The sequence below is a fragment of the Thermobia domestica genome, chromosome 14 (genome assembly GCF_964235325.1).
Source record: "Thermobia domestica chromosome 14, izTheDome1.hap1.1, whole genome shotgun sequence".
In the NCBI taxonomy this organism is placed as follows: domain Eukaryota; kingdom Metazoa; phylum Arthropoda; class Insecta; order Zygentoma; family Lepismatidae; genus Thermobia; species Thermobia domestica.
In genome coordinates this window covers 66,593,801-66,620,344 of record NC_137467.1, presented here as the reverse complement: position 1 = coordinate 66,620,344, position 26,544 = coordinate 66,593,801, and the positions used below count along the sequence as shown (strand labels likewise).

At 36.7% G+C, this 26,544-nt stretch overlaps 1 protein-coding gene across 3 annotated transcripts in view; it reads left to right on the top strand.

Annotated features, from left to right (window-relative positions):
- Positions 1-26,544, top strand: part of LOC145669708 (uncharacterized) — a 218,785-nt gene that overhangs the window by 142,414 nt on the left and 49,827 nt on the right. Inside the window, exon 4 of one of the 3 annotated variants that reach the window (XM_081738019.1) lies at positions 18,353-22,668. The exons of 1 other annotated variant lie outside the window; for it this stretch is intronic. In XM_081738019.1, the coding sequence (XP_081594145.1) occupies positions 18,353-18,362 (10 nt within the window). In that variant the 3' untranslated portion in view covers positions 18,363-22,668. One more of the 3 variants, XM_081738017.1, reaches the window with a different exon arrangement.

Genomic DNA, 26,544 nt, shown 5'->3' with positions numbered 1-26,544 from the left:
ACAATTGAAGGAACAACTCAACAGTAATAGTCAACATTCATCACAACAAATTGAGAATACAAATAAGCGAATTGAACGGAGTGATCATAAAATGGAACAAATTCTACGTAGGTTTACCGAAGTACAAAATTCTACAGAAGTTGCGAAAACTGTAATTATTGAGTATAATAATCAAAGTAAGGAGTTACAGGAAGATTTGTCAGTTACTGAAGAAATTTCACCACAAGTTAGCATGAATGCATTAAGTGAATCTGAACCTTCCACAAAAACTATAGAGAATACAGATCCTAAACTTGCATTAACGAAGAAATATCACATCACTGATTTAAATGTGTGGATGGAATTTGCTGTGTGTTCGGAAAAACATACTGCGATATTGGTTGGTTTAGATTATGCAGATGTCTCTCTTCATTCGAATGTTTTTGATCGTCTTACTGATGCTGTGTGTAACGAAGATTTTAGTATGCATCAATATGCGAAAAGTAATGGTTATCTTCGTCTAATGAATGCCATTGGTTGCTTGCATTCACAGTATATCCAACATGATATTAATCCTGGAGATGAAGTAATTGTAATAGAACCATTTAATGATATGTACACGACTTTGGTTCATGTAGCAGGAGGAAAGTTGATTCCAGTATTCGTGAAAATCCCGAAAGAGAACGTGTGTTTCCACCAATGCTTGTAGTGATTGGTCGATTGAGTTGGAGCTGTTGAAATGTTCGCTCTACGAAAAGACCAAAATGATAATAGTGAACAATCCGATGGTGCTTTTACAGAACGTGATGCAATGCGTTGATTTCAATTATCTAGGTGTGTCATTGCAAAATTTTGAAAATCCATCAATGGTGCAATACAGTGCTAACCTGAACCAAACTAACCTAAATCGAAACCAAGTTCGAAATATCCATGTGAGATTAAAGTGTGATTCCAATGTAAAAAGAAATGTTAAATCCACGTGTACCAATAATGTAACCGAAACTAATCTTAGTAGCAACACTAATAGTAATCGTACTATACTTAGGAAGCATATAGATCTAGTTTTCCTCGAATTGGATTTCTTAGAAATTTCATAGATGGCTAATTTCTCAAAATAGGAAACAAAGAAATGTAGAAGTAAATAACACAAAGCTGTATTCCCATTTACGACTTTCAATGCTACTTAAACGAATTCATTGGTCCTGTAACTTAAGCTAAAGTTACGGCGTCCGAGAAAACCATGTTCAATTGATTTTTGTTTTATTTCACTGTAAATAGCGTTATGATTTCGTTTGTTATTTGTACTTTATTTGAATTCTATGAAGATAATATAAATGCTCAAACAAATGATTCTGTATTGTTGAACTTAAGTTATGGCGTCCTTCAGAGTATATTGAAAGCAAATGGATGAAATTAGTTAAGACATTATCTTAGTTCCTTTGGAAGTTGTAACCAAAGTTAACATGAATGACATTTAATTTTGGAGCTAATTTTTAATATGATAATTTCTTTATGTTAGTTTGTTATGACGCTGATTATCGTGTTTGGTTCTAGATATTGTCGATATTTCATTTATAATTTACATTTTGTTTTTCTCATTTAAGAGAACAATTATACAAATATCATAATAATATCCTTTTTGCAATCTTCTTAATTTTGCCCAAGAAAATGACAGATTTAATTAACTTCCAACTTCTAACACGTATCAATTGCCTCGAAAGGATTTTAAATTAAACACCTAGTAGTAATCGCCCCACTTGGTCTCACTTTGGACTTTGACCCCGACCTTTGTGACGTCATAGGTCAAAGGTCAATGACCTTGGCCCAGGGTCAATGACCTAGGGGTACTTAGGACCACCCCCTCTAAATTTTGGCAGGGGTACCTTGGCCCACCCCCTAAATTTTGGCAGGGGTACATAGGACCACCCCCTTAAATTTTGGAAATTGCCAAATCTAAAAATTTGGTATGGTAGCCTAGGACCACAGTATGTACCTCTAACAGTATTGGGTGTCTATGTCGTTTCCTTTTATGGGTAAAAAATTGCCAAAAAGTCAAATTTCGGGGGTTTTTGACCTAATTTATCCCCTTTGATGAGGTGTTATTACCCTATATGGTTATATGGGCGTATACAGGGGTCCATTCCCTTTCATAGCATATGGGTATATTAATGCACCCCTTGAAATTTTTGGGAGGGGTACCTTGGCCCACCCCTTCAATTTTGGAAATTGCCCAATTTAAACATTGGGTATTATAGTATAGGACCCTAATATCTATTATGATAAATTTGGGTGGTCCACCTCATTCCCTTCTAGGGGTACAAAATTGCCAAAACTATAAACGTAAGCAATACGTTATACCACGTGTTTGTTTTTGGCTCAATTTATCCCCTTTGATGAGGTGTTATTACATTATATGGTTATATGGTCATGTATAGGGGTCCATTCCCTTTTATAAGATGTGGGTATATTTGTGCACCCCTTGAAAAATTTGGGAGGGGCACCTTGGCCCACCCCTTAAATTTTGGAAATTGACCAATTTAAACATTTGGTATTATAGTACTGCACCCTAACATGTATTATGATAAATTTGGGTGGTCCACCTTGTTCCCTTCTAGGGGTACAAATTTGCCAAAATTTTAGTACAACCACGTGTTTGGTATTTTGGCCCAATTTATTTCCTTGGATGAAGTCCTATTACCTTATATGGTTATGTATAGGGGTCTATTCCCTATCATAAGACATAGGTACATTTGTGCACCCCCAGGAGGGGTACCTTGGCCCACCCCTTAAATTTTGGAAATTGCCCAATTTAAACATTTGGTATTATAGTACAGGTCCTCAATATGTATCATGATAAATTTGGATGGTCTACATCGTTCCCTTTTAGGGGTACAAAAATTGCCAAAATATAAACGTTGTACCACGTGTTTGTTTTTTGGTCCATTTTATCCCCTTTGATGAGATCCTATGATTACAAGGGGTCCATATCCTATCATAAGACATGGGTATATTGTTGCACCCTTCTTAAATTTTGGCAATGGGGGTCCACTGAAATTGTCCAATTGAAGCATAGTACAGGACCTCAATATGTTTCGGTGGTCCTATTTTCAAATTTTTAAGTACAACCATGTGTTCGGTTACTGACTCAATTTATCTTATTTGATAAGGTATGGACGGTATCTCCTTTCAATTTGGTAGTACCCTTCGGGTGTAGTACGGTCACGTGATCAATGATTTGGTTTTGATGCGCGACGAGGTCCCTGGTCAATGTTCTCTAGGAATTAGGTGGAAACTTTGTCCAGGGTTCTCGTCTTATATCGCACAGTTCTTTAGGAGAATCTGATAACGTTGTATATGGAATGGACAATAAAAACACATAAATAAGTATAAATTGTATTTTATTCATTTTTCTGGTTTCTTCTTTTTCTTTCTTATTGACAATGTTTGTATATTGAGCTGGGTTTCTTCATTAGACCGCCTCCTCTTCTTGATTGTAATGATTTGTTTCCATGTTTTGCAGCATAGCACCCGTTTGCAAAGCTTCGTATTGTGAATTCTGTAAAAAAGAACGAGGAAAAAGATGATTAGTATAGAAATAGATTATGATTAAACAATACATTTGCAATGATAAATATGATAAAATTACCTGGAAGGTATATTGCAGCAGTCTACGATCATTAACCGTGGGTACTGTTGTGAACAAGTATTGAATTTCACGCAGAGATTTTCCTTGGGCTTTACAGCACAAATAAAAATAAGCATAATAGCCACATACGGATGAACCAAGACTTTGCATTTGGCTATTATTATATTTATAGTACATACAATGAAGTTTTAAGAATGCAACATGTTGTGGTACATAAGGAGGAAGGCCATAGCTGTCAAAATATTCTCCAACACCGCGATGATCAATATAAATTGCAATCCAATGACTTCCTAGTTTTGTGGATGGATCTGTATTTACAATCATTGCCAGAGGAAGAGAAATCCGTGAGGGCAATTCATCGCTTGCAAATACCCCGGTAAAATGATTTCTGAACAACGGACTACCGTGTAAAGCACTAGCTAATTGTAATGTATTCAACATCGTGAATGGAAATGATACATAACGTATACGTACCTTGTAATTTAAAAGTCCAGGATAATGTTGCGCTGGTGGTCGATCTCTAGGAGTGAGGAAAACTCTCCATACACAATACAGTTTGCAGGTGCTGCTAATTTCTCTTGGAAATGAACTTCCAATCGGATGGCTCCATGTCGTTGTAAATTCCAATAGTGACAATCTCCAGCAGAAGAATCGGGAGTTAGGTCAAATACAAACAGTGTATATCCATTCTTGTAGTCGGCTCTTGAAATTGTATTTCCAGTATTGGTAAAATGTATGCCAGAGCCTGAGAACAATGTGTGGTACGATGAAATGTAGAGATTTTCTTCAAAGTTGGGTTGCAATGGTTTTGAAGGTACAGCTTTTCCATCCACGTACAGTGTAAAGAAATTAATGTTTAGATGTTGAAATTCAAATGGATTGGTGGTAATAGTTCCACTGGATGCTTCATTCGATGTAAATCCTACAATAATACGATTTGGCAATGTTCCCATAAACAGGTTATCAATAGTTTTGGATTGTATATCCTTCGGGATGGTAAATGATTTCATTTGAACCCTTGTCAGAGGATACTTTGCCGGTGTAGATTGTAAAATTTTATTGTGTGCCAATTTAACACTAGGGCTAATGTTGACTTTTTTCACCTGCAACGATGCATCTAGAATATTGATTTTTGCACTGACACCACTTTCACCGGCCATGAGACAAAAGTTTGGTTTTGCAGGAATAAGTTTCACACGTAATTCCACTCCATGAATTAAAAATTTATCTTGATTAAAAATGTCACAATGAAGATGTCCAATCATATCGAATTTCATACTTTGTTTTGTCAGTTCATAGCGTTGTTGAAATCCTTTGTTCTCACTTGTGGTTGCGTTCATATGACCAGCCGTATCTTGAAACCACATTGCTGTTTGTAAATGTGTATTTTTAGCTCCATCACTATAATTGAGCAGTTTTTCCATGTACGAACGATATGGATGATTATGTGACGGAAATGAAATCAGTTTATTGTTCAAGTAGATTTGTACTTCACTAAACATAGCATTTAGAAAATCATTGACAGGTGCAATTGCTTTATCCGTATTGATGAAGGAGGAACCATCTGGTTTCACAATTTGTGCTTGGATGTACAATAAGGTTTGTGGCAAATCAATATATTCATCACTGCTACCACTCACTACAAATTCTATTGGTGAATTTTCAGCTATTGAACTAATTGGTTTGTAGCCTATAATACGATTGTCCAGAACACTGGTTTGCGTGGGCAACGTTGAAAAAATGTCCAATTCACTTTTTACACATTCACAGGATTGATGATGTAAGAAAGCCATCGTTGAATTAATCAAAAATATCTGGTGACGATGCCAATGATCTCTTCTTCTTCTTATGTGATAATTTACGTCTCTTTGTAGGATTGATGGTGTTGTTGATCGTTGGAAGGTCAACCTCAAACTGAGAGCAGTCATCCCATTTTCGTTTATGATATCCACTTCCCAGCATAGTTTTCAACTTATTTTTAGCTTTTTCTTGTAAATTTGTTTTTGCCTCTTGCATACGTTGATGAAACGATTCTTCCAGCGGTTGATTCGAGATCACAACATCATTAATCATATTGGCACCTGATTTTAATAATTCTTTTCCCACAGTTTTAGCTCCTTGCTTCACAAGTGGTAACACTGAACGAAATAAGCCACCAAGGAAACTTCCAATGCCATGTCCTGCTTGATAGGGACTTCCCACATAGACGTTGCCGATACCGGATAACGCTTGTTTTTGGTAGTATTGCAAATACGGATCAGTCATGACGACGACGACGGAAATGTAGTTTTGTACACACCGTTCCAAAGGTGAATGGCATACGATGACCTGTGCTATCCCTTATATCGATTTGTATTTGCTCAAAATTCATTTTTTCCACCGGAACATAATGTGCAGGATTAAAGATTTGTACTGCATGACTTCCAAAAGTATGATTCACAGGATCCATGTTGACAATTCGTAGCAAGGGTACCATTGTATCTCCAACAATGACAGATTCAATAATGTCACAATAGACGTACATTTGTGATGGTAAGCCTAATCGTACATCCGGTGTATATTGTCCCTTTTCCATATCTTTTAAATCACTTTTTGGTTCAAATCCAAGCATTAAACTAACACTTGGTGAAATTTGTACAGAAGTATGGATTTCCTTTTTGGGATGTCTTATGAGGCATATATTATTAGTTGCGTCATGAGATATAAATAAATTGGTTTCTTTATGATGTATATTAATTGCATGAATAAGATCCCGTATATTGTTATAATAGCGTACAGGGATCGTTACAACCTTCCACGGTTCTTGATCATTACTACTTGATGATTTGTAATATATTTTATTGTTTTTACTGTTAATGTTCAGCAAAGAATGTGGATAATGAATCTCTACAATTGCCACATCCCATTTCTGGCGAAACTCTACACGTCGTTGTAATTTCGTAATATATGAAGTCAATGTATTTTCTGGAAAATAATCCATGGAACTATTACTGGGAAGTGTAACGTAAAAATCTTGATCAGGTTCCATTCTTCTTCTTCTTCAATGAAATTGCAGGGATCCACGAATTGAATGAGGAAGGATATCCTTTCCACTGGACGAGATACTCCTTTCTGCGACCATTTGTTCTTGTACGTAATATTTTATCGATGAGGAACGTCGAAGGGAGCGGTACTGGTTGTAATTCTTCTCTGTAGAAAACACCATCGATGAGTTGATGATTTAAATCCTCTAGTCGATACACTGGTGGGTTTCTTGGTACAATGGCTTTTACTTTGAATATTTCCCAAGTCCAGTTCTCGAGGTAACCCTTGTCAAAGATACGTTTTGTTTTACTTATACGAACAGTATCACCAACAGATAAATCCGTATCTTGTTTTGAACGTTGTAGCTTTTTGTCGTATAAGTTATGCCACACCTCAAGTAAATTGTCCTGAGAAACGTTTGCAGGTGCCATTTTAATACTGGAATGCCGACTTTCATTGTATGCTTTTACAAGTAAAGGCAATACTTTGATGTAATTGTATGTTTGATATTTGGTAAAGTATTTCCACATACGATGTTTCAATGTCTGATTAAATCTTTCTGCGATGCTGGCTTTAATATCTGGATCCTTTGTTGTAACATGTTGCACGTTGTGTTTCCTGAGAAACTTTTGTACTGTCTTGTTGGTAAATTCAGTTCCTTGATCACTACGTAGCACAATTGGTTTCCTCTCCTGGAAAATCATTTCAAATGTATTCACTATATCCTCGGCACTTTTTGATTTTAGTGGTACAGCCCACCCGTACCGACTAAACACATCAATCACTGTAAGAATATAGCGGTAATTGTCATTATAGTTTTGAAGTGATTGTAAATCATTTAAATCACATTCCCATTGATCATCAATATTGTTGACAAGATAAAAATCTCTACGGAAACGACGACGTACAGGACGATGTAACGTGTAGGTAGGTTGTTTGTTTAACCAAAGTTTTATTTTGGCTAGAGGTATAGATTTTCCTGTGGCTTGCCATAATTTCTTTGCAGTAGAAAATGATGCAGGATGTGCTGGATTGTAATAAATGGATTTCAACTTTTTGTTCATGGTTTGTACGTTGACCATTGTGGAATGATACGTTTTCTTTTTGGTCGGACTTCTAAAACATCATCATCATCTTCTTCTTCTTCTTCTGCTTCTCCGGAAGAAAATAATTCAGGTGCCGGTTTTGGTGGTGCAGATCCTTCAGATGCTGTTGTACTATTATGCTTGACAATATAGTTTAATCTCCGTGGATTACCGATCAATTCTTGAGGTGTGTTTGACGATGTAAGGTAGTTGCAAAACAATTCCCAGCCTTGAGGATTAGAATGTTTCCTCGGTCGAGTCACATCGCACATTAAATCTACAATATTGGATCCATGTAGTTTATTATCGTTGATGTACACTGTTCCTTTATGATCCCACGTAATTGCGTCATCTTGTTTTAAACGACGGAATAGTAGTTCGGCTTTCTTACGACACATTTGTGGTATTGCGGCTAAAATTTCTTGTTTCGTGCTATCGCCAACATTCGTGACGTCACCATCAGGTTTCATTGATGTAATTGTAAGTGGTATTGGTTCTTCTTGTTTACGTATCACATAAAGATATTTCTGTAATATTCTATTGTACTGATTCCATTTTTCTTCATCACTTGGATACGATGTATTCAATATAGATTGCATTTCACGATCGAGATTAGATTCTCGATTTTCACTCACACGGGATGATGATGCATGCATTCGTTGAAGCATTTCTGGTGGCACTAAAACCATCTTCTTGCTATGTTCCATGATGTTTATTGTTTAAACAAAATACTGGATAACACACTTCCTACAATAGGTGCAAGTAATGCAGGTAAGAATCCTCCTTGTTGTACGGCTAAATGTTTCTTCTTTTTATCCTATGATTTTGTATTGTCCACCAGATAGCGGAGCGTGTTCTTGTAACGCTTTAATCTTGACTTCTGCGCACTTGTCAGTGGAACATTGCCTTTTAAGACATTATAACAACATTCACAAATACTATGAATTAATGAAGCGTCTGCATTGGCAATAATAGCTTTACGCAATCTTGGTTTAGCTTTGTGCAGAGCACGTAGCAGATCAGCGTGTTTCACTGTAGGAGACATCGTGACAGACTAAATCATTCTTTTCGCATGCACAATAATTTAAACATGTTTTGTTGGTACGTAAACATAATGATGCAAATCGTCGGGAAAAATATTTGTACGAAATCGCATTTCATCGGGTGTATCTTGTTTAAGATCCATCAGTAAATAACCATGTGGATTTCTTGTTGCGTCTGCATAACTTTCTTGTAGAAACAGTGGATGCTCAGGCATGATTTGATAACTCATATGCTTGATTTGTGACTTGTCACGTGGATTTTTAAACAACACCAAATACGAACAATTTAAGCTCATATTTCTATTTGCTTTACTTTGATGAAATACATTTTGTGTTATAAAAATCACACTAATATTTCGATGATGTGATCCTTTTGTGAACATATCAACAATATCACTATTCACTTCTCGCATATGGTCATCAATAATAATCAAATGTGGTCCATCTTGAGGCTGAAAATCTTTCATTCGTGGAAGTCCTTCGTGAAATTCTACTGGAACTGGCATTGTTGCATACACGTCTTGCCATTCTGCATAATACCAGTATATCTTACGAAATTTTGCATTGATCATGGTTGGGAGATGTGACAGTAATCGCTTCACAAAATACGTTTTTCCACACCCACTAGGCTCTGCGAGAATACAGGTAAATGGATGTTTCCACTGTGTATCCATGATGAACACTAACACCTTGTTTCAAAAATGATGCGTATTTAAAGCGAGTACAAATTTTTTTGTTTTAGTTTGTAAATTCTTGCACTCACTGGTGTGAAAAGGAAAGAAACAGTTCATCTGTTTATCGAGTAGTTGAAAACCGTTTATTTGTTAATCGAATAGTTGAAAACCGTTTATTTGTTAATCGAATAGTTAAAAACCGGATAAAGTTTAACGGTTAACCGTGAAAGCTGATCACTGTTTGATTTAAATTCTATTTGAAAATTTTTCGTTTCAAATTTGTTTTGAAATTTTTGTTTCAAAAATTTTGTTGAAAATTTTTTTTTCAAATTTTTTTTCAAATTTTTGTTTGAAATTTTTTTTTGTTTGTAAATTTATTCTTTCAAAATTTTTTGTTTGAAAATGTTTCGTTTCAATTTTTTTTTCGTTTCCAAATTTTTTGTTTGAAATTTTTTGTTTCAAAATTTTGTTTGAAATTTTTTTCGTTTGAAAATTTTTAATTTTTTTGTTGCAAAATTTTTTGTTTAAATTTTTTTTGTTCGAAATTTTTGTTTTGAAATTTTTCGTTTCCAATTTTTTTTTGTTTAAAATTTTTTTGTTTCAAACTAAAAAAAACTTTTTGTTTGAAATTTAAGTTTAAAAAATGTTCGAATTTTTTGTTTAAAATTTTTGTTTGAACATTTTTGTTTCGAAATTTTTTCGTTTCAATTTTTGTTTTCATTTTTTTAGTTTGAAAAGTTGAAAAAAAAAGTTTTAAATGCCAAGAATCTTTCCTAGAGAACATTGACCAGGGACCTCGTCGCGCATCAAAAACCAAATCATTGATCACGTGACCGTACTACACCCGAAGGGTACTACCAAATTGAAAGGAGATACCGTCCATACCTTATCAAAGAGGATACATTGAGTCAGTAACCGAACACATGGTTGTACTTAAAAATTTGAAAATAGGACCACCGAAACATATTGAGGTCCTGTACTATGCTTCAATTGGACAATTTCAGTGGACCCCCATTGCCAAAATTTAAGAAGGGTGCAACAATATACCCATGTCTTATGATAGGATATGGACCCCTTGTAATCATAGGATCTCATCAAAGGGGATAAAATGGACCAAAAAACAAACACGTGGTACAACGTTTATATTTTGGCAATTTTTGTACCCCTAAAAGGGAACGATGTAGACCATCCAAATTTATCATGATACATATTGAGGACCTGTACTATAATACCAAATGTTTAAATTGGGCAATTTCCAAAATTTAAGGGGTGGGCCAAGGTACCCCTCCTGGGGGTGCACAAATGTACCTATGTCTTATGATAGGGAATAGACCCCTATACATAACCATATAAGGTAATAGGACTTCATCCAAGGAAATACATTGGGCCAAAATACCAAACACGTGGTTGTACTAAAATTTTGGCAAATTTGTACCCCTAGAAGGGAACAAGGTGGACCACCCAAATTTATCATAATACATGTTAGGGTGCAGTACTATAATACCAAATGTTTAAATTGGTCAATTTCCAAAATTTAAGGGGTGGGCCAAGGTGCCCCTCCCAAATTTTTCAAGGGGTGCACAAATATACCCACATCTTATAAAAGGGAATGTACCCCCATACATGACCATATAACCATATAATGTAATAACACCTCATCAAAGGGGATAAATTGAGCCAAAAACCAAACACGTGGTATAACGTATTGCTTACGTTTATAGTTTTGGCAATTTTGTACCCCTAGAAGGGAATGAGGTGGACCACCCAAATTTATCATAATAGATATTAGGGTCCTATACTATAATACCCAATGTTTAAATTGGGCAATTTCCAAAATTGAAGGGGTGGGCCAAGGTACCCCTCCCAAAAATTTCAAGGGGTGCATTAATATACCCATATGCTATGAAAGGGAATGGACCCCTGTATACGCCCATATAACCATATAGGGTAATAACACCTCATCAAAGGGGATAAATTAGGTCAAAAACCCCCGAAATTTGACTTTTTGGCAATTTTTTACCCATAAAAGGGAACGACATAAACACCCAATACTGTTAGAGGTACATACTGTGGTCCTAGGCTACCATACCAAATTTTTAGATTTGGCAATTTCCAAAATTTAAGGGGGTGGTCCTATGTACCCCTGCCAAAATTTAGGGGGTGGGCCAAGGTACCCCTGCCAAAATTTAGAGGGGGTGGTCCTAAGTACCCCTAGGTCATTGACCCTGGGCCAAGGTCATTGACCTTTGACCTATGACGTCACAAAGGTCGGGGTCAAAGTCCAAAGTGAGACCAAGTGGGGCGATTACTACTCACCTTTTATGACGTTAGTTGAATATACCTTCTATTGTCGATGTTGAATTGTATAAAATGAAATTAATTATAAGAATAAAGATAAATATGAAAATAATATTGATATAAAAGTAAAATATAATATATGATGTTATGAATTGTAATTATTGCATACACGAGGGTCATTCGAAAACTTAAATAAACAATACGTGGTATCTAACGGTCCAGGATTTTTTAATTTTTTAACAAGAAATGGAGAAGAAAAAAGTCCGATTTTTCGGGCGACATTATGTATCGGTATTGTGAACTTGTATTTACGGCCAAAATGGACTTTTAAAACATGCACACACTGTTCAGAAAGGAAGAAGAAAAAATATAAAGGGAAATAGATCTAATTCCTTTTCTGCTATTATGATTGATGTTCTGTTGTGATAGTGATATGACATGTTTTGTAAGTTATCATAGCAATCATATAATATATAGAGAGAGTCCATCTTGTAAAAACTACATGTACAATATTTCAAGTGTGCGAATGTTTAACCTATTACGTACTACAATAAAAAAGGTAATATTGAAATAAAGTGTTTAGATGAATTTTGGTAAAACGGCAACCTAGATTATATATATAAATTTACGGATTGTGGGCTGTAACGACATATAAGATATGCAAAACAAGCGTTAAGCACATTACAAACTGGTGTTTCCCGAAGGAATACACGTTTACTGGTCGTTATACTACCTCCTTTCAAATTGTTTCCTGATCGAATATGTCACTGAGAGCATAATTTTTTAAATACCATTTTTAATTTCATTGTTGTATGATTTATTAGCATCGATTACTCGCTTCGCTGGGTTAAAATGAAAATTTAAACGCATAACTCGGTATCTCATGTGTTTGGTACCCATGAAATATGCTGTTTTCGTTTTTAGTGGCATCGAAAAAATCATATTTCACCTCAACGACCCCGAAAACTATGGATTCGATGCTAATATGAGCCATTTTCAATCAGTTTTATACATATATCTCCCCTCCCCCAAGTTGTTGGGCTGAATTTGGATGTAAACGGTATCGGAAGCCTCACTCTATCTCAACGACCCCGAAAACCAATTGGTCATTTTTGATACTGATACTGATCATTTTGATCATATATATATAAAGGGCTCGGGGGGAAAACACGATAATTGATATTTTCGGCTTTTTGAAATTGTTAGGTCTCTCTGTTCTTCTTCATACGAACAGTCGATCGGTGGCGAAAACTCATCAATCCTCCAGTAGCCGGCACGTGTTGAAAGTGTTTCGTCTTACCGCTTACTGCAAGTAAATTACAATAAAGAGCAAAGATGGCAGCAGGAAGGTTGCAAACATTATTTTCTCAGTTATCGTGTTTTCCCCCAGCCCTTTTATATATAGGGGACAAAAAATCTAAAAGCACTTCATACAGGACGTAAGTTTGGCCCTCCACTGTACAACACGTGTTGCGGTTGCCGATCGTTCTTTGTTTTCAATGTGTCGTGTGGACCTTCCGTCAGCAGTAACCAGATCACTTGTGAGTGTCATGGAGTGAAAGTGGTGCGGTAAAATGGGCGACCTGACAGACTTCCAAAGAGGCATGATCGTTGGTGACCGTCTTGCTGGAGCTTGTGGCAACAGTGGCGAACATTGTGGGGGTATCGAAAGGCACAGTGTCCAATATCAGGAGGGCATACACAAATCATGGGCAAACGACGTCTGCAAAACACAACAGTGGTCGAAAGACAATCCTGTCAAGATAGGGACCAGAGGGTATTAAAACGGATTGTAGCAGCTAAAAAGAAGACCACTGCAATGAAAATTACGTCTGAACTCAACTTGGGCCTACAGAACCCGGTTTCATCGAAAAGTGCGACGGGACCTTCATAAAATGAAAGTTCATGGCAGAGCCGCTATTGCCAAACCCCTGGTCACAGCAGTAAATGCGAAGAGGCGTATCCAGTGGTGCAAGGACTACAAGGACTGGATTCATGAGGAGTGGAAACACGTAATGTGGTCCGATGAATCGACCTTTCGCCTTGTTTCCACCAACCGGTCGTGTTTGCGTTCTGTTAAGAGTATGAGCAGTGATATCGTGGTTTTCTGCAGGTAACATGATATCCCTGCATGGAATGATGAATGCTAACGTGTGAGGCCATTTTGGGGGACCAGGTTCTACCCATGGCCCAAATATTGTTCCCTAATGGTCATGGCATCTATCAAGATGATTTAGCACCCTGTCTCGATGCAAAAGCGGTGAAATCATGGTTTGAGGAGCAGGACCAGGAGCTATCACACCTCCCCTGGGTCCCACAATCACCAGATCTGAACATCATTGAGCCATTGTGGTCTGAGTTAGAAAGGTGTGTTCTGTCTCATTACTCTCCACCAGCATCCCTTAAGAAACTGGAGCATGTTTTGGAGGAACAATAGTAGAAAATTTCACACACCATGATTTGAGAGCTGTATACGCCAGTTCCAAGCTGTTTCGGACGCAAAAGGAGGTCCCACACCATACTAGGTATGATTTTTATTTTTCCAAAAGTTCTAGACTTTTTTGGCCAAGCCCTGTATATACACATATCCCTCTTCCTCCTCCTCTAAGTTGCTGTGCTGAATTTGCATTTAATCAGCATCAGACGTGTCACTACGCATCTCAGCGACCAAAAAACTATAGATTCGACAGTAATGTCGGTCATTTTTGATCATTTATAAGTTCGGATCATTTCGATAATTTCCTTCCCCTCCTTTCTCTCCTAAATTGCATAATAAAAGTGATATGACAAAACCATCTCAGATCTGAACCTCATCTATGATGAAAGTTTCATGAAGATCGGTCGGGCGGTTGAAGAGTGATGAAGTCAAAAAGACAGTTACTTCCATATATATATATATATATATATATACTCCCTTCTCCCTCTCCCCTAGTTACACAGTCAAAGCAAAATTAGAAAAATAATCACAGGCCCGAACCTCATCTATGCAGAAAAGTTGATCGAGCTCGGTAGAGTGGTTCAAGAGTAATGAAGTCACTTTTATTTTTATTTTTTTACCATATATATCCCTCCGCCGCAACCCTAAGTTCCAATGTCAAAGTAAAATTACAAACGTCAACCAAGGCCCGAAAATGATCTACGTTGAAAATTTAATCAAAATTGGTTCTTCCTTCCCGGCCCTAGGTTCTACCGTCAAAGAGAAAATATTAAAAACTTTGTAGTCCTGAATCTTATCCATGTTGAAAATTTTATCGCGATCGGTCTGGTGGTTCAAGAGTCATTAAGTTTTATTTATTTTTTTGTCTCCGCCTGCTCCCCCAAAAACTAAGTTCAACTATCAAAGTAAATAGCTAAAAAAAAATCCCAGGCCAGAGCCGCACCTAGATAAAAAATTTAATCGAGATCGGTTGGGCGGTTCAAGAGATTAAGGGTCACGAACATAGTCACTTTCAATTTTATAATATAGATTCAATTTCAACTTTTAATTGTTACTTCATAAATAAGCTCGTTCCGAGTCTGATTTTCCATCTCAAGCAACTTGTAGATTACTTAATTCAAGCAGTTAAAACACTTTTCGAAATCAACAAATACCACGTACGCTTCTTTCCTTTCGTCTGAAAAACTTTCACGTTGTTCATTCGATTTAGAGTAACTGCATTTTTCTGTATGCTTTCTTTCAACTCCTCTTGCCTTCTCAACTTCGTTACTTCTACGTCTGTGTAATACTTTTTATATTCGAAGCTGATTTTTTTTTCTGTGTGATGTAGAAAGACAATAATGCTAAAACTTTAACACAGATATGAAAGAATGTGTGCCTGTTGAAGGTTTATTGATCTTAGAAAGGTCCCAGGTCACCGGCCACCATAAATAGCAGGTTAATCTACTGTACTGGCTACAGAACGGATGCTGCTAGTATGTAGGTTGTCGGATGAGAATAACATTGTTGTTAATTAGAGATCATTCCCAGAACGATGCTAGCAAAAGTTTACTACTATGAAGTGTCTTTGAGTGTAGCCGTATACTGAAACAGTGAGGGAGTGGATGATTGTTTCGTTAATTACTGCTTGCATGTCATATCGCGTCAGCAATCCATCGTGGTGTACACCAGTGGTTCTCAGGCTCCCTTTAGAAGAATGTGATTATCCTGAGCAGCACGCGTCGTTTTAACCGAATCCAACCACACACAAAGCTGAAAGTTTTGGAAGAAAGGGTCGGTGAAAAGGGACAGTGATTACGAGAAATGAGTGAAAATGGTGAAATGAAGAAAGTAGGGGAAACGGGATAACCCCGAGAAAACCCACGAGCACGGTTTTCCACCACAAAATCCACACGGCGCGAGCTGGGATCGAAACCAGGAACCCCAAGCACCGGAAGTGAACGCTCTACCATTGAGCCACCGCGCTCCCTGCAATGTTATCACTCATTTTATTCTTCATTTCACTATATATTTTGGAACTTATTCCTTGATATTGCAATTGCTTTGCAATTTTCGTTTACTTCGTTTTGTTTTCTATGTTACATAGTTTATTCTTTGTCATACAACTCAATGTATTATTTCCATCATCTCAATTTGAATTTCGCCTGTTAGACTCACTTACATACTTCGTTTATATAACATCTTAGTACATTTTCCTTGCTTTCTATTTCGAATTAATTTACTTCAGAACACATTCAATTTTCTTTGTCTTTTCTCTTGTCACTTTTACACGTACTGTATATTTCCTCGTCTTTGTCGATTTCCCTTCTTAAATTGCAGTTCAATTTTCTACACACAACATTTATCTATGCAACTTATTTTCCATACTTTTCTTTCCATCGTTTTGAAACATCATTTTATACGTCATACGTTTAATAGTTGTGGCAAGTTCAGTATGAGTAGAGGAAACAGTCCGCAGCACCTCTATCAACTTAGAAAGCACTTCAAGTTGGATCGATTGGTCACACATGATTTGACTCCGGGCCAGAAGGCTACGGGAGCGGACACCTGCGTTTGTTTGCTCTCTCATCTGAGGAAGGACCCATTTTTGGACAGGGTGTTGAAATATGATGAGAAGTGGGTCCTCTGCGAAGCTCTACGGCGCCGTCATCATTGGTTAACATCCCATGACCGGTTCCAAAACAGCCGAAACCAGCACCAGTTTTCCTGTGTGTTTGGTGGACTGCTCGCGGCATCGTGCATTGGGAACTGCTACCAGCTGATTAGAGCATCAATACAACTACGTACTCTCAGCAGTGGAGCCGTGTTCAAGAAAAATTCAAAACTCTGGAGCCAGTACTTCCTAATCGCAAAGGGGCCCTCCTGTTACACGACAATGCTAAGGCTCACGTGAAAAGTATGACCCGGGACACCATTCTGCGCCTTGGATGGGAAACACTATTGCATCCGCCATACTCCCAGGACATTGCACCATCCGAATATCACTTTTCTCGTTCCTTGGACTATCACCTTATAGGATGGCAGTTCAGATCCTTAGTAGAGATGCAAAATGCATCTGACACTTTCTTCGCTTCACAGCCCACCAAATTTTATAGCAATGGAATCCATGGCCTTCCACAAGTTTGGCAGAAGGTCGTAGATGCTGATGGGGACTATCTTCATCTTCCAGGTACGTCCTAGGTGACATATCGATGTTCGAAACTGGTAGGTGAAAAAGCGACAGAATTTTCTTCGTTGGCTTTATACTTTTTTTCCAGGATGTATATTTTTAATAATCACAAATTCGGGATTTGCCAGAGTTTACGTTTTCTTTTTACCAGTGGCCTTTAACATCTTTGTATTAACATAGGAATTATATGCTTTGATACTATCCATTAATTGTAGTTTTTTTTCTTTTCTCTGTTTTACTTCCATCATACCACGACACCAAGAAAACAATTCCTTCTCAGAAGTTTGATATAAATATTATATACAATAAAATACTACTACTTAACAACAATAATAAACCTTATATTTCCTTCATTATTTCTTCCATATATGTATTCTCATCCTCCATACACTTCCCCTTGTACAGCAAATTTGGTGGAACGCGTCGCCCTGTCTCGCCGTCAGAGAAGGCTGTGTGTCAATTTCTAATGTATTTTGTGTCTAAAATATTAAGTATTTAAACAACTACTGAATATAAATTTCCTATACGTGATCCAGTGGAAATTCTTGAATGGAAGAGTTCTTCTTCCAGAATATTATTGTGAGGAGACGAACTAATACAAAATTTATATGGGCAGCGTAAAGTATCTATATACATTTCTATTTTACTCATATACAACATGATTAGTGATCTGTGATTTAAGTTTTTAAGTCTTTTTACACAAGTTTTAAATTAAAGTTGTGAAACACTTAGTTTGCCTGGTCTCTTTACAGATATTTTCTGTTCCTGCATTCAAACTATTCTTCAAAACGTCGTCAAAGTGGTTGTCAGCCTCCTAGTATCTCTGTACTTCCATCTTGTTGTGGGTTATATAAGGAGCAATCAACTGAAACCCGTTCGTTCCACGTATTATTGGTATAGTGTGTAGGAGGATATTGTTTGTTTAATAGTGTGTAATGGCTAATGCCTCTTTGTGTTGGGTGTAGGAATTTTGTTGATACGTGTTTCCGTTTTGCAGGTATAATTAGTGAAAGATGGCGTTCATGATCCCCAATCCGTCCAAACAGGACCAGCGTGCCGTCATCCAGTTTCTGAGTGCCGAAGGTTGTCAACCAGCTGAAGTGTTCCGGCGCATGAAAGACGCGTATGGTGATCATGTGTCTGCAAAACAACAGTGGTGGTCTGGGCCAGAATGTTTCGGAAGGGGCGTGAACAAACCACTGATTATCCCCGTCCTGGTCAAGCCCATGTTGTTACCACAGAAGACACGCGTGAAAAGGTGAATGTGGCTATAGCTGCGGATAGACGCATTAATATTCAAGCCATAGCTTGTGACTTTCACATCTTTTGGCCCTTAAAGATGGGTTGAAAGGTCAAACATTTCAGTCTGACGCTGAGGTTCAGGACGCTGTGCGTGATTTGTTTGATACTCAGCCGTCTCAATTTTACATGGACGGCATTTATTTTACATGGACTTACTACTAAGTTACAACTCAATCCACATAATTTGGTATTACCTATTACACTAGATGTAAGTAGACAACCATGAAATGAAATCTTTGAGTTTTATGCCCCATGGTTATGCCGGCTAGAATAAAGGAGACGGTGATGATGAGAAATTAATGCAATGGTGGAATGAAGAAAGTGGAAGGAAACGGGAGAGCCCGTAGGAAACCCACGCGCACGGTGTTTGTCAGTAAACAATCATTCCACATTTCCATATATCATATCAAAATATAATGAAAGGGCAGTACTGCTTGTCGTACCACGGAAGCTCTATTGCCACATCGATATGAAAGATTTATACGAAAGCATAATTGGAGGTTATTTACTTTTATTTCACACAGTCGTTATTGTAGTTTGAGACACAAATAATTTATGAAGTCTCTAAAATCACTATTAAAAACTGTTGTAAAAAAATGAAATAAAGCAACACATACATTCCTTTACAAACGGTATTCCTTTAATATATGACTTTATTTCTCTTCCAAGAATACGACCTCAATGCGGTTAATTAGTTTGACATCACATTTTTTTAAAAAACATAGACTAAAGCTGTGAAAACACTCTAATAATTGGTAACGCTGCGAGTTTTAACTAAAGTAATAATATAAAGAAAACGCAGGGATGTGAGAAAGTGTTTGAGGATAGATCAGAATGGCGTCTGTCACCTTAAAGCCTGCTATCTTCAGGTTTACGCAATTCTCATAAATTGAAATCAGACAACGTGCTATGTCTTTTTAGTACGAATTTCTGATAGATATTATATGCTACTTTACTTTCATCTTAGAGCTACCCATTCCGAAGTTATGACTTTTGTTTCCCCTAACCAAATACGTTAGTCATACATTAAGGACTACTCATTGTTACAGGGGGGGCGCGGTGGCTCAGTTGTAGAGCGTTCACCTCTGGTGCTTGGGGTCCCGGGTTCGATCCCAGCCCCCGCCAAGTGAACTTTGTGGTGGACAAACACCGTGCTCGTGGGTTTTCTCGGGGTACTTCCGTTTCTTCCCACTTTCTTCATTCCACCATTTCACTCATCTCTCATTATCACCGTCTCCTTTAGCCTAACCGGCATAACCGTGGGACGTAAAACTCAAAGATTTCATTTCATTTCATTGTTACAGGACGTGTTCAATGTGTTCTCTATTCCGGTCGATTTTCAGATCCACTCTAACATACCAGTCACGCAAAATTTTGCGAAAAGTATCGGCTTCAATGTTGGAACAAGTGTTCGTAATTAATTCCTTGAGATATTGAAGCTTCCTAATATTCATCACATACACAGTCGACTTCACGTGTACCCACTGTATTAGTCCAGTCGTGTCAGGTAAGGGAAATGAGGTGGTCACTCTACAAGACCTTGCCGACCATTCCACATATTAGGAAAATACTGATCAATGTGCATGCGTGCACAGTTCTCGTAATGAGATGCTATGCCATTTGCTGGGAGCACTTAACAAATGACACATCCTTCCGCACTAGTAAAGGTAAGATGTCGTCTTTTAACATGCACCGTTATGAAGCCCTCGATGAAGATTGAATCCCAGACACACGATTTCCTTGCCAGGAAATTCTATGAATGCATTCATTAAAACAAAGCAGATTACTATCCGAATAGTACTGTACGTTCTATTTGTTAACCTTTTCCGACACGTAAAAGTTTGCTTCATCAGCTAACAAGACCTTAGAAGTGGATGTGAGGTTTAGTTGCAGATGCTCCGGTGCACATTGAGACATTCCGAATTTCGTGAAGTTGTGGCTTATAAAGGTGCCACTTATTCATTGACATATTGCATATTGTTGGTGTGAGACTAACATTACTGTCACGCCATACTCTACGCGTGTTTATCTTGGTACTTAACTGAATAATGCCATTACTTCTACTGTTAATGCATCGTGTGCCACTGGACATGGTCTATCAACTTTGTGTTGATCTACTACAAATACCGTTATTATTATTTCCTCATCATTTTGAATACAGCATTATTGCTGATTGGAGTATTTTCCAGATGATAGTTGTAGATTCGTCTGCAAACACCCTACTACTCGTTCACCGGAGTTAAGCACGATCTTCAATGGCTTTATATTCATCGAAGCCATCTTTTACTAGTAAACAACCTACAACGATACAAACAAAGAGATGTCAATAACTTTCAGATTCTTTGCTCTATAGAAAAAGAACAACACTATTCAATTTCTCTAAAATCGTGCTGTTAAACTAATATATTACGTGCTTTAGTTTCTGTTTAAGTTAATACCGTAAAATTTAAGAAGAAGGAGCTCAAAATGAGAGAAATCATTATGAAATGTTACCAAACATTCCTTGTCCCTGTTACCTACCTACATTATTATGTTAATTGTATTTAGAAGCGTTAAACTTTGGGACCAACATATAACATAGTTTTAAAAAGTTGTTGGGAATTGACGTTTAGTTAGGTAGAGTGAATTTGGTGAAAACCGACCAATGTAATGACGAACGGTCGTCTAGAGATCTAGATGGGAGTGAAAGCATCTGCAAAGTCATCTAGTCAAAGTAAATTGATTCAATATGCGAGAGGAGAAGAATTGAGTTTTTCCTAGCATTGAGACCAACCACACTACCTTTGCGTAGCCCCTAGCAGATACCTATTGAAATAGAATTGTGGAGAGGAGTCCATTCAGACAGACACTGTTAGAGTTTCTAAGTTGTCCGTCGAACCAAAGCTCGAAGACACCTCCAACCAGATGCTGTGGAGGAAATATTGAGAAAATTCCATTAAGTCATTGTATCTGATAGATTGACCGTATTGAAGAAATTAATGTTTAGAAATTTCTTCAATTTTAGCGTTTTTCTTGTGATTTTATTTTATTTGCTATTAATGTATTATTAATTAATTAATCTTTTAGATTCATATTTCGTTTACATTCCTAAGTCACTAGTCTCAATACGTATTATAAGACATAGACGAAATTTGACACTTTCTATCCCAAAATATCATTTGACTCGAGTATATTGAGTTACAAGGGCTGACAACTGTGGAACCTTATAATATCATATTATCTATATGTTCAAATATTACAGTCCGTGGGTAATTTTGCTCCAAGCGAACAAAAATTCCTGATATGAAGAATACTGACGGCCTTGAAATCTTAAATCAACAAGCTAGAAATCTTTATTCTTGTGATACATGATTAACATATTGCATGATTTTACACATTTCTTTAATGCTTATTCTGGAAGAATATTAATTATTTCTGTATTGAAGTATGTCATATTTATTTATTTGTAATACATTTTTAATCTTCTGATGTAAAGGTATTATTTGTGAAGTTGCTGTATAAGATTTCGAAATAATAATTATATTTTGCATTTGAGATAAGTTACTATAAATATGAGAGAAGAATGAATCACGTTAATTGTATAATAATAACATATTTCTTTGTATATTTCTTTTAGGAAAATTGACACTAAAATGGGAATGTATTATCTAATTTTGTTTCTAATTTGGGTAATAGGAACTCCAATGACAGCGGAAAGCAACAAACTATCAATTATGAGAATAGATGAATCAAACACGGAATTGTTCGATTGTGTTTCACACGTTACTAGCATATATCAAAACGAAACACGATCCTTAATAATTTATACAAATAACAACCGTTGAACTGGTAAATATAATATCAAGGTACAAATATGGATTTGTAATTGTTGGTAATCAATGGCAAAATGAAACAAATACACCCAAATTGACAATGAAACAATACCTCTGTCTCAAGATTGTCAGAAGACTCAACAGTTTATTTGATATTATTGCACCATAAGGATAGATTTTCAGAAGTAATTCGAAACTTAAATATCTTCTCTTTAAATTCTAGAAGTAAATTTGTAGTTGTTCTTCTTAGAAGAAATAACCGTTCAAACAAACCAGCAAGTATTTTTAATATTGCATTTCGACGAAGTATATACAACTTGATTGTTGTAACAGCAGACAATAAGAAGTTGCTTCAACCAATAAATATATATACGTATTTTCCATTCTCGGAAACTCTCTGCAAATCGGTAGGAAGAATAACACTTCTAGACCGGTGGCTTAATGGAAACATGATTAAAGGAGCTCAGTCATTTCCTAATGAAATTAACAATCTTCATTCTTGTGTGTTGGCTGCCACAACATGCCATACCCCTCCTATCACATTGGAAACCATGGAAAATGCAATGTAGTAGCTAAAGATCCAACGCCAAATATGTTGTTTACAATCGCAAAAAAAAAAAAAAAAAAAAAAGTTGAATCTTACTTGGGACATTTTTATGAGAACTAATATAGTCGATCATTGCACACCTCTACTGAATGGAACCTTTATTGGTGATATGAAACGAATAACATCAAAAAAGTTGGAAGATCTTGTTATTGTGAAGTGACTTGATTGGCTGGACACCAATGTTACACCTCTAATTATGAGTGTATATTTCATCTAATTATGAGTGGAGATTTCTACCGCATAATATGGATAGTTTGCCAACCCCAACATACCCTAAATGCATGCTCATACTCATTTCTTTCCAATTGCGTTGCTGCCTTTTAATTTTATTTATTTCTGGTGTCTTTATTTTCATAATACTTATGAAAAGCCTTGTTATAAATAGTAATGGTTTGATACTTCGATCTACTTTGATGTACAACTTTTCAATACTTTTAGGTATATCAGTTCCTCAGCCAGATCGTATACCTCTACTAAAACTACTATTTTTAATATGGGTGTTTGGTCCTTTTAGTTTGAAGAACATTTATCAGGCTATTTCTTTCTATTGCTAACAAAGCCAGTTAAATACCCGTTAATTAACACAATGAGAGATCTTGTGGAGTCTGGTATTCCTCTTGGTAGCTAACACTACAGACGACGATTTTTTAATGACACTTCTGAACATCTAAGAGAAGTAGATTCTAGAGAAATGGGAGGATGCTTCTAAAGATGAATTAGCAGAAAAGACAATAAATATTGCACGTGGTGAAAACCGGAGAATAGTTATTGTATCCACTATGGTTGACTATTTGTTATATTATTATTCTCTTTTTGATTCACAGGGTAATATTTTGATTCACAAAGTTTAAGAGATAATAGCTATAATGCCTAGTAGTTATCTCCTGCGTCCTAATTCTCCTTACGTGAAATCTTTCAATCAGGTGATTCAAGAGTGGTTTCAGTCCGGATTGCTTAAGAAATGTAAAACGGATTCTTTATTTGAACTGCTAATAACGAAATGTCATTCCATGTTGCATGATGAAGCTGACAATTTAGTACTTATTTCCTTAAAGAATTTAGTTCCTGTTTTTGTATTGTTTGTGCTTGCACTAGCCTTGAGTATATTGGCATCCATCTTACAATTAATACTTAAATGTCTGCTCCAGATTACGGAAAAGTAAACACTATTCATAGGTTTATCTTCCGCACGTTAATTGCGGAAGATGATATAACATTTCAATGCGATATTTTGCATTATATTAGAAATTTCTACTTCTTAGAAAATGGTAAGTACGACTGATTTCATATTAAATTGTAATCGTTAATATCTACAACTATCTTTCTATCTGTAAGTCTATCTATGCTTATCTATGCTTATGTGTATGTGTAAAATATACAATGATGTGACCATCTCTATTAGTTGATGCAAACATACCAACACATTTAAAGTAGCAATTTGCAAACATTGGCCGTAAATAAAAGGCAAGTTTACTAGAAGTTCCTAGAACATATTGTATAACAAACTTATGTAATGTAACTATATATATAATATGCATGGGAAAACTATGATTTCACGAACACCATACCAGCTCAACTCAAGGAACTCTGTTTCGGAAACATGGTATTATGAATGTGAGACACACCTTGTCAAGAACATAAATTACTTTACACGTTGGAAAATATATTCATTTCCTACGTGAAAGGTACAACTATAATGTCAGATCTTGATAATAAATCAATATAAAATTATGAAACATTAAAACACTGAGTATATGCCTGAATTCATATAGAGGTCAGTTAATGAGAATTATCATCACATGCAAAAAAATGCAAGTTCAGATTGTTAAGTTTTTGTTTAATAGTAGCTTGATATACAGGGTGTTCTAGAAACGGCGCCGACGGACCACAGATGATAGAACATTATTCCACAAACCCCCCCAAAAAAAACGAAAATGTTATATGACGGTATGCCCTTCAGGAACTCCTTGTGCCGCTATGAAACATCAAAATATCACAACGCGGCAATGTCGCAGGTTGGGCACATTAGCATTACTCTACGAATACAACAAGAAAGTTGAATCGATTGCTTAACTGATAAGTGATGCTAGTGTCTATTAATATCGACTTTAACTGTCATCTGGAAAGAATCGTTCTGACTATTTGACAGATTAGTAGATCTAATCTATGGTTCTTTATTTGCAGCGTTGCCACGTAGTGCAATTTGTGCTTCAACACTCTTAACATGAGGACCCATATATATATACATATGCCTTATTTTGACTTGGAGAATAATGCTCAGTAGTCCGTGAGCACCATTTTTAGAACACCCGATATATATATGTTCGTATCCAAAATAAAGATAGTTAATTAGCCTACTTTACAGTACTGTTTAAACAATAATTATAGTTATTAGTATTAATAAGCAAGAAAGAAAAAGTTACAATATTATTTTGTAACCATTTGAATTCGAGGTCTCTGTTTGGGGGGACATTTATTTGTAACCAACTCGTGTAATCTGGTCGCTGTTCGTGGTGCGTGGTCCTACCAATAAGTATTCTCCTGAGACTGAACTTACCTGGACAGGACGATGAAGGATCTCTTCAAGAAGAGGTTACAAATTGTTTCCAAATCGCTCGTCGGTCTCAATGATGAGATGAGCATTAGGCGCCGTGAGGTCCAAGAACATCACGAACGATCAGACGGTCATCCAGACCACAACGCACATAAACATAACTCACACAAACAACAACAACACACTGGATTAAATAACACTATACTTATTTATTAAAATGCTTTGATATGAAAAAAAGTAACGAAGTCAAATGAACACAACACAACACAGAATATGTGTAATAATTTTCATCACTGAAATCACACTTTGCCTTTTTAATGCAATGTAGCCCTCTATATATTTATTAAGATTATAATTCAGATTTCACTGCAAATGCTTCTCTCACAGCATTGACGCATTCGGGGGATTAGCACTGGAGGAAAAGTTGCCTGGATAATCCCACGAGGAATCCAGTTGCTGCGCCAAACAATACTGAAGCGTAAAGATGAGTCTTCTGCAAATTAAAATAGAGACTCTCCAAAGTAGAATGCTGATGTTGGCGGACGAGTATATAACTGAAATGTACGCACAAGGTCTGCGGACCTGGGACTTCACTATTTGGGGTTAGCCGTAAGAAAACTTCGCTGCGCCGACCGCTTGTGCCCCTTAACACAAAATCATACTTGATTCCCAACCCAAGATGCATGGTGGCTGCATACAATACCGGAGTCAAACTCCCTGAGCACCAAAGCTCAAGGCACGGGCTGCAATGGTCGACTGCAAAGAGTTGGCAGTTCATTCCGAAAATCACTGTTAAATCACCTGTGTGCACATGCAAACAGAATACGGAAAACAATTTATGTTAATTTTAGTCAACTGCCTACAATGCACGAGACACTGCGATAACTCTGGCGTGAGAAAGTACAGACAAGGAA